Genomic DNA, 10,158 nt, shown 5'->3' on the forward strand with positions numbered 1-10,158 from the left:
TGCTACTTAATTGTGATTTTTGCCAGCGATTTCAGAAAGTTCTACCTTCCACCTTTCAAAGAGATAGGACTGTTGACAAGCTATGATGTAATTAACTGCCCAAAGGCCTTGCAAACATTGCCACCGAGTGGCACGACTTCGGTAAACGGATTTTGGTAGAGACCATGTTTTTTTGAAAATACATTACCACAGTTTAAGTGCGCATCCTTCACATTGGGAGCGTTTTTGTTTTTTTGCCCTGCACAAACGTTCAAAAAGAAGACAACCAACGGAACATTTAAAACCATATCAAAATGTTAAATGAATGTATTTAATGAAATAAAAAAAAGTTAAATTATTAAACTAGTGCCAGTCATTAGGAGTAGTCGCTACAAGCAGCTTGAATAATCATCAGTCTTAAACATGCTTGGAGATTTTAAATAGATCATCTCAATGCAGTAAGTGCAGACATTCAGACATACCGCTTTTCCTTTGTTTTGACATTCTTTGTGTCTGGGGCTTTTGATGGAAAAGCAATACAAGTAGTTTCTCTCAAGCAAGACTTCTGTTCCTGAGACTGTGAGCTGGAGCAGGGTCTGATCCTCACCAGGGTTCATACATGTTTGAATCCTATTCACAATGTTCCTCTCCCCTGTTAGGAAGGCAATGTCTGCAAAAATCTGAACCTTGTGCATCTGAAAACAATCACCGTATTGAACATGGCACTCCAAGAAAAACCATGGCATCACTCCTGTAAATCTGTTGAAAGTTATTGTTAACTTTCTTATTGAAAAAAATGAACCAAAATTTGGAAAGATTTATTTTTTATGAAAAGTTTTAATACATTAACATATTTTGTTTACTTTAATACTAAATATAAGTAACTTGAGTTATTATTGATTTATGACTTTAATTAGGCTTAAATATTCAGTAACCTTTGGTATTCTTATACTGATAGTTAAGAATTTTAACCTATTAACAAATTATTTAGTAACATTTGGCACAAATCGTTGTTTTCATTGTGAATCTTTGTCAGGTCGATAAATATTTTAAAGAAACCTACTTTCCCCCTTATAAAAACTACACTAGCTATTACACTGAGCCATTTCTAGGCTGATTTCCTTAACAGGTGTAAAGGGTTTTGTCAGCTTCAAAACTTTTTGGCTTATTCTTGGTGATGTTAATGGTGCAGAAATTGCATAGCTGTTGTTCTCAACCCTAAACCCTTCACGTATAAAGCTGCCTTTTGTAGCATCATTCTTAATGTAATGAAATACCTTATGAACTCTCTCATAATCACATTGGCCAGAAACTGATTCGGGGACGTGTACACAACACAGTCTGCGAAGACATTCAATTATTTTTTGCGGCAGCCTAAATTTGATTGCATTGGCTTTTTTTCCCCAGCACTGCACAATATCGCAGTGGCCTCAGAAGTAATTTTGCTGGAACTAACAAGCAGAAAGAAGGAGGAGGGCACTCCTCACTTCAGTTAAACCGGCTTTGATGAACGACCACTGGCCCACCGCAAACATTGTCATTAACCTGACACCAGATAGAAGTTAAGTCTTTAGAAAGTGGAAAATTGATTTACCTCAATTTTGTCTGGAGCAAACAGTTAATTCATGCAATCTAACCCCACTGCACGAGTGTTGCAAGAGACAATGGCCATTTTATTTTTCTTTATCTTTATTTAGCAGAAATAACTATTTCAGCTGATAATGGCTGGATTAACTAACAAATTTGCATGCATTTACCAATGAAATGCAAAATGAACGTCTAATGAACAATTAAGGCTTTGGAAGAGATACCGAATTTCTACATCCAAATAAATAATTGGGCAAGGTTCTGTGTGTCTGTAGTAAACCTAATAGGTTTGCACTTTGAAAAGGGGGCAATAGAAAAGAAAACGTAGATAAATTGTGAAATAGTGTAGACAAGACAACCAAGGTTGTGACAAATAGGCTGGTTTCGGAAAGTTACTGCATATTGGTGATGGAAAGTCCAATTAATTTTCTTTAGACTGTTCAATTCAATAAACGAATGAAAAGAATATTTTGTCTGTCCTTTACACAATCACGCAATTAAGTCACTATATGCATTTATTTTCTGACAAAGTGACATGGTATCATTGAACCGTTTAAATACAGTTGTCTGCTATTTACACAAGTTGATGATTATTGCCTTTCCATTGTGTTTGAGGTCATTTTCATTCGCTGATATAGCCTGACGGACACAGGACACATAGGGGCACCGCTAGCGTTTCTGGGCCCCCTGGCTAATTTGTATTCCGAGCCCCAACATTAAAACATCACATCTTATTTCCACATGATATAAGCATATTCGGTTGAAAAGTTTATTAAATTAATGTATGCATTTTTAACTATATACAAATAATGATATACTGTACACAGTACAGATAAATATTGTTATTAAGTGAGTGAATAACAAGTTTCACACACCAGCACATAGGAAAAGAAATGCGGAAATGGGTTAAAAAGGGTCAGGATCATTGAATCATATTTGTTAATGAATCATACAGACCAGTTCTATCAACAACATTGTCCATTTCACTGAAATGAAATAACTGAATCAAATCCGGATCAGCGCAACAAGTGAAAGTGTAACAAACAATGCAACAGTTCCATCTAGTGTTTGGTTTCAAATTCAAAACCATCAAGAACAGAAAGACAGAAACAAACACATAAAAAGAGAACCAACATATTTGGCTTGAAACGTAAAAGCTTACAGTAGATCTTAGGGTCTATCAAAATCATACTATTACTTATAATCTTATTATACAGATGCAAATGCAATTGAACGTAGGTGTAATTGGAAGACATACCATCTAAATAATAAGAAATCACGCATTTATTAGACATATAAGTTATAAAGCCTAACATAAACTAGGCTACTAAGTATGAAAAAATGTTCATTGAACTAGAATGGACATAAATATGTTATGCAGTGGTGACTACAACATCAAAGCTGCAATCAGGAATTAAGAAGGAACTAGTGCTGCTTGGTACAATTACATGTATAATGCCTTGTTCATATTGCCAACAGTCAAGTGACACGCGTTCAAGAGCTTTTAATCTCTTAATATTTATTGTACATCTGCCATGCCTTGAATAATGAATTTAATGACAATGTATCATTAAATTTAATGATAATGTATCATTAAATAATTAGATCATTATATAATTAAATAGTTGCATCTGATTAATGAGGATTGTATTAAATTAATTGAATAATTAATAATTCATTTTAAAGTGGCAATGCATCTGAATGTCTGAGGTACTGTAGGCTAAATCGAGGTAGTCCTACGTTGTCCTTGCATTTCTGGGGATATTGATATCTAAAATATTGGATACGTATTTATATTTTTTATTTATTTATTTATTTTAATTTGGCTAAAGGAAAATAAGATACAACTTTTGTTAGCTAAATACATTGTCATGATTTCTTTAAACTAGTTTTAAAATATTAGATACTTATTTTTTTTTTATTTTTTTTAATTTGGCTAAAGTAAAATAAGATACAACTTATTTAAGCTAAATACGTTTTGTCATGATTTCTTTAACATAGGTTTAAAATATTACATACTTATTTATATTTTTTATTTATTTTAATTTGTCTAAAGTAAAATAAGCTACAAGTTATTTTAGCTAAATACATTTGTAGTGATTTCTTTAACCTAGTTTTAAAATATGAGATACTTATTTATTTTTTTCATTTATTTTAATTTGGCTAAAGTAAAATAAGATACAATTTATTTCAGCTAAATACGTTTTGTCACGATTTCTTTAACCTTGTTTTTTGTGAAGTATTTTAAGGCTTTTTGGCGCGTTGATAGTGACGACGTTTTCTTTTTGGAGTCTTTTGTTTTGACGACGACGTGACCAGGAAGTGTTTCGCTCACACTGCCAACACCACACTCGAGCGGTTAGCGATCGTTGTTGTTGCTGTTTGCATACTGCGGTGAAGGTATCAAACGATGTGAGTTTACCGCGTGAACAATTTATAAATTATTGTGCTATTTAGCACAGCTTTAGTTCAGAGGAAAGGATTATGACCAGCTTTACCAGATGCGTTGATTTGCGTGTTTATTCGGGTGCTGATCGTGATGGTCTTAGCAGTTGCTTAGCGTGACGTGTTGTGTGATTGAAGTTAAGCAACATCATTCATATAATCGATCGGGTCAATGTTCCAAAAGGCCCAAACCGCTTTCATATAAGATTTCTGGTGGATCTCCGGGTTTGCTCTTATGAAGGGGCTAGATACAGGCGTACTGCGCTCTAGCTAACAGTTAACTGGCTAATACACCAATCCACGGAAGAAGGAAGTGTTGACATAAAACATTGACGGGGTTTGTTGATACACTTTTCGAAGTGACCCAAAGCTGTAGGATCTGTGGTAGGTTTAGCAGCTCTCACTGGTGATCGGGTGAAATGGATGACTTCAGCTCCATCAGTCTTCTGTCTCTGGCCATGCTGGTTGGCTGTTACGTGGCTGGAACTATTCCACTGGCTGTCAACTTCTCGGAGGTAAGCTGTGCTCTGGATTGATGGGTTTGTTTAGGAGAGTTGGGGGACAACATCTACTCATTGAGCTTTACCGTGCTGGCGGGTTTACTTATGGATGATTTGCGGGTTTGATTATGGGTGAAACCTTACATTAACCTAGATCTATATGTGCAGAATTAAGCACTGTGTGCTGAAGTTGAACAAAATTCTTACTGTTGAATGTAATGACAAACATTACTATTTTTACTGTAGACATACGCTGTTTAGATATGCTACCACCCACAATAGTCTACTTTCACCACAATAGATGCAGCTTAAGCATTTGAATTTTGGATGTGCTTTGGATCTAAAAGAACATTAAAATGATGACCAATTAAAAACTACAGGGGTGGTCAAAAAATAATGAATCAGATTTCCATCCCTTATTGATCGACCACAGGCCAGGACATTCAGGGGAGCGTTGTCTCCCACACTATTATATCTTTTCAGGATTTGAGTGTATATCTGTTCAGGCCTCTGTGACCATATTTGAGTTTTTTTTGTATTATCTTGCACGTACATGAAAGAATGTAAAGCCAATGATGACTTTTTCTTTTATTTTCAGGAGAAGCTCAAGTTGGTGACTGTGTTGGGAGCAGGACTGTTATGTGGCACTGCATTAGCTGTCATTATACCAGAAGGAGTTCATGCACTGTATGAGGAAATGCTGGAAGGTGAGCGTTAGCATGACACTCCAATTCACTCATGTGATTTACTGCGAAGTCCAAAACACATTGATCGCTGTTGTTGCTACCAATACACGCGTAGATGTTCTAAACGTGTAGTGTGACTGCTGCATTTTGATGTTTCATGTATGGTTTGAATGGATTCCACAACTGTGCTCTTTTCGTTATGGTGTAGGTGGGCACCATCATGGCCACGGTAAGGTTGAGGCGGAGGTGTCTGATCCGAAGGTCGCGGAAGGCGTTGTGGGACCCAGTAGTGAACATGGCCACGGTCACGAGCAGCTCCACGCATACATCGGCGTCTCTCTGGTGCTGGGCTTTGTCTTCATGTTGTTGGTGGATCAGATTGGCAGTTCGCATATGCACAGCGCTGATGGTAGGCTTGCCGATCCTTTAGCTGTAACATATGTTATTCTACTTACTAGTTAGCTCACTTACCTATAATTGTGCTTAAATCTATCTCTTAAATCTACCTTAAATTAGATCCAGAGGCAGCAAGGGCTGCTAGCTCTAAGGTCACTACCACGCTTGGTTTGGTCGTCCATGCTGCAGGTAAAAATGAACCTTGAGTTGCATTTATTACATGGGTTAGGGTTATGTTGCATTCACGTGGTACGATGGCAGGACAGATTGTTTTTAATCAAATTTGTCATGTTACATATCCTGTGTTATGTTAGAGAAGAGATTAACATATCTGATTCCTTCTCTGGCTGTAGCCGATGGAGTTGCACTTGGAGCGGCTGCATCCACGTCTCAGACCAGCGTTCAGCTCATTGTGTTCGTGGCCATTATGTTACATAAGGTACAGTTATTCTAAATCCGTTTCGCACACCAAATGTCCTGTTACAGTATTGTTAAAGCAAGTGTTTATTTTGAAATACATTTCTGATGCTGCTTCAGCTAACAGATTTCTATTTATTTACTTTCAATTTATGTCTTGAATCAATTCCGTTATAAATAATGTTTTTAAACATTTGTGTGTGTTTTTCAGGCCCCTGCGGCATTTGGACTCGTCTCTTTCCTCATGCATGCAGGCTTAGAAAGGAACCGTATCCGGAGGCATCTGTTAGTTTTTGCTCTGGCAGCTCCTGCTATGGCTATGCTTACATATGTAGGACTCAGTCAGGTATGGTCCTTTTATTTAAATCATGGAATTAATATTTAGAAGAGCAGTCTAATGAAGGTGTTTTTGATCTGGGTAACACTTTACAATAAGGTTTGCATTAGCAAAGTTTTACCTTTGATTTAATGCAGTGTTTCTCAAGCCCTGTCCCACAGCTCTCTGATTCTTTAAGGTTTCCCCTTTATTTTACATATCCGATTCAAATCATGAGTTCATTAGCAGAGATATTTGAAATGAATGTTTCAGAAACAGCATTTTAAAGCTTTAAAAACATCACTAAAAATTCTGACAAAATATATATGTTTGTAATGTAATAATAATAATAATAACATTTGCACTTGAAAGGTCCACGTGTTTCCCAAACAGTTATTTTTTTCCAGAATAATTTGTTTTTTAATCTAATCCAAAAGATCTATTTGAAATACGTTTAAAGCTTTTGATATTCAATGGATAAAAAGCAATCTAATATTTAGTGACTTTCTGCTTTCAAAATGTCTCTAATGCAATACACCACATCAGTGTTATTGTTTAGACAATATCTCACAAATAAAAAAGCACTGACCTTCAATAAATGTGTTGAAATGATATTTAGTGAAACAAAAATAAAGAAGGGGTTCCTTATAAAAAATACTTCCTTTATTTTGGTAAACCTTCTCCCCAAATATTGTGCATATTGCGTTTCTGCAATTTACATATTTACATTTGGCAGACTTACATTGCATGATCATATTCATTTGTTTCTAAGTTTGTGCCATTTGTTAACAGTCTTTGTTAGTTCATTATTGTTAACGTTGGATGATTCCTCCACGACAAGTAAAGCATGAAGTTACTTTAGCTTGACCTTTCTGAAGATGCTTCAACTGAATAAGGAATAAGTGATGATAAAACTAATGGTTTCCATGCTCATTGGCCTTGTGAGGTTTAACGTTTGAGTTTTGACTTATGTGAAACTACGTATATGCTTAATGCACCTCAGATCGATTCGTTGTTCACACAAGCAACAGACTACTTGATTCTGCTGAAAATGTATCAACTGGAGTTCCCCAAAAATAATATGGCAGGTGTATCATGATTCATTTATGTTCTGAAAAAAGGATGTTTATTCAGCAATAGCTTAGAAGCTTTACTTGTTACATAACAAGCATTGAGACTTTTCCTGCAGGCATCCCATCGCTATGGTAACAGCTGATGTTGCTGCAGGAGATTACTCGCCTCTGTCTCGTCCCCTGCTAAATACAGATAATTGTGTTTTTTAGACACACTGGCATTTACTGATACTTAGGAATGCAATGCGTTTGTACCGCTGGGCCACGTCCCTTTTAACAATCCTAAATATGTAAAGTCCTTTTGCTGTGTCCTAGAATTATCCATGATCTAATGCTCTACTTTCATTCTTCCTCCTTTCAGAGCAGTAAAGAGGCACTGTCAGATGTTAATGCTACTGGTGTGGCCATGTTGTTCTCTGCCGGCACCTTCCTGTATGTGGCTACGGTGCACGTCCTCCCGGAGGTGGGAGGAATGGGCGGCCACAGCCACTCGCCTGGAGGAAGTGGAGGAAAAGGCCTGAACAAAGTGGAGGTCGTAGCTCTAGTTTTAGGCTGTCTGATACCTCTAGTGCTCTCCATTGGCCACCAGCACTAGTGTTCTTAAAGAAGCTTCGAAGTTAACAGCATACCTGAAAGAGTGGGATTGAACAGCATTGGCCAAACAAGAACTTCATATTGGTGTTTTGAATGATTTCTCTGTCAGTTTGGTTGAGTTGACAACTGAATTTAATATTAAACATTTGAATCAGGGGCAGGAGTTGGGATGCATCTATGGACTCCCGGGACTGGTTGCTCTGGTCCCCTCGCACAGCACTGTGTGCTGACACATTCAAATAAATCATGTATCGTGTGTCCAACTCTATTTTGTTCTTCAGTGGTGCTGGTTTTAGAGATTTAAAGGATATGTCATAGGATTCATATTTGGTGTCCTCTTTTTTTCTTTTTGGAAAATGTACATTCATCTTTTAATACATTAACTAATAGCCGAGTTGCCATTTGCAGAAATGAAAAGTTCAATGTTTTTATACTTTCTGAATGTGGTAATGACATTTGCCCTGTAAGACTGTAAATAACAGCTCCACCTGTAAATGTTTTGCACATACTGTCTCTTCAGTGTTGATTTGTCTTATTAAAACAATGATCAAATTACAAGCTGTTAAACACCACACAACTTTTGTTTATCCGACAAAGAGATTACTTTCTTTAATATTTTTTCTTTCCTGATTTTCTTTAATGAGACATTGACAAAATAACATTTTCTTGCTAATCAATATGTTTTTATATTACCGGTCTAAAATGTGGACACCAAATCTCAGTTTTTCCTTTTTTTCCACAAACTTTACTACTGTAATTGTTAATGGGTTACTCATGGAGATGAATTGATAAATATTGGACAAACGTGACATCTATTTTTATTTGATTTACCTGATTGGATGTGTTATCTTGGACAGAGGATCTCATTGGTCGGTCAGATGTTTTTTTTTACTGTGACGCCTGCTCACAGCAGAGCCTGAATACTGTAAATATGTATTCTCTGTATAAACGACAAACAAATTCTTGAGACAAAAATGAAAGCTCCTCAACAATCTGACGTTTTGTTTGATGCTCTGTAGTAGTTTTTTGTCTCACTTTAGTTTATGGAGGAGTAACTAATGACATTTGGTTCCATTTTATATGCACATTTTTCTTCATTGTCTGAACTGATCTTAAAGTCAAGGATGTGAAGATGACATTGTGGATCTGGTCTTATAGATGGTTGTCCGTTGGTTACCTAAGTTCCTTGAAGGAGTGTTTCATGAGCTTCATGTTCATGAAGTTACTGTGTCCTTAATTAAAGGCTACAAAACCCAAAATAAAGTGTTATGAGGCTGTTGGGGCAAACCTAGACACCAGTAATGCTCATAGGGCTGCATAAGAGAAGTGGGCAGTGAAGATGTAAATAATTTGATTCCAGAGCCCTTATTCTTATGGACAGTGTCAACATAAAACCTGTAATGTTAAAGATACGCTGATGAAAAGACTTCATTCTGACGTAGAATCTTTCATTTAATAGTTCTCTTTGGAATCAAATGATGTCACTGACAGATACATAGCAGTTCGGTGAAATTTTGGTGCCATGATGTTTTCAACAGCAAGGTTTTTACAATGATAGCATAGGAGACTAAATGTGTCTGGCATTCTATATACAAACACACACTCATTGGGTTATTTATCAGAGGTGACTGTAAAAGACTGCACAGTACTGCAACATTCTTTTTTTATCATGCTATGGAAGTAGTGTGATGGACGTATGCGTGAGTTTTGCTACTGGATGTTTACTGATGGATAAATGTGTGCTATCTGATTTACATCTTGACACTTCAGTTCATTATATTGCGTGTTTGTGTTTTCTGAATGAGAACATGGTTAAACCTTTGCAAAATATTGTGTTGGGTTTGTGCAAGTTGGTATTGTTCTGAGAATGTGTTTATAGTTGTGAGAAAATGGTGAATTGTGTGTTAGCAGTTGAGAAAAACTGTAAAGTAGGTATGTCAAGCTCCAAAATAAAAAACCTAAATTCATGTACACGACATGTAATACTAACATTAACCTGAAGATGTCCCCATTTTCTTTTTAGATAACAATCTGATGCAAGCCCAGGTCAACTGGAGCCTATTTCGCTTGTAGATTGGTAATTCTTACAAAATCTTGGTTTCAAGATGTCAAACATGATTTTCTTAAAACAATTGAAATAACAAATTTCTTTTAAGTAATTCAAA

The 10,158-nt window shown here is 36.3% G+C and overlaps 1 protein-coding gene across 1 annotated transcript; it reads left to right on the forward strand.

The window, feature by feature from the left end:
• Window positions 1–3,836: 3,836 nt before the first annotated feature.
• slc39a9 (solute carrier family 39 member 9) lies at window positions 3,837–9,986 on the forward strand. Its single transcript, XM_079457886.1, has 7 exons — window positions 3,837–4,526; window positions 5,110–5,218; window positions 5,406–5,606; window positions 5,714–5,782; window positions 5,947–6,032; window positions 6,222–6,356; window positions 7,761–9,986. The coding sequence occupies exons 1-7, from the start codon at window positions 4,431–4,433 to the stop codon at window positions 7,992–7,994; spliced, it is 930 nt and encodes a 309-aa protein (XP_079314012.1). The 5' UTR covers window positions 3,837–4,430; the 3' UTR covers window positions 7,995–9,986.
• The last annotated feature ends 172 nt before the right edge of the window (window positions 9,987–10,158 follow it).

This window comes from Barbatula barbatula (genome assembly GCF_947034865.1).
Source record: "Barbatula barbatula genome assembly, chromosome: 6".
NCBI classification, from domain to species: Eukaryota; Metazoa; Chordata; class Actinopteri; order Cypriniformes; family Nemacheilidae; genus Barbatula; species Barbatula barbatula.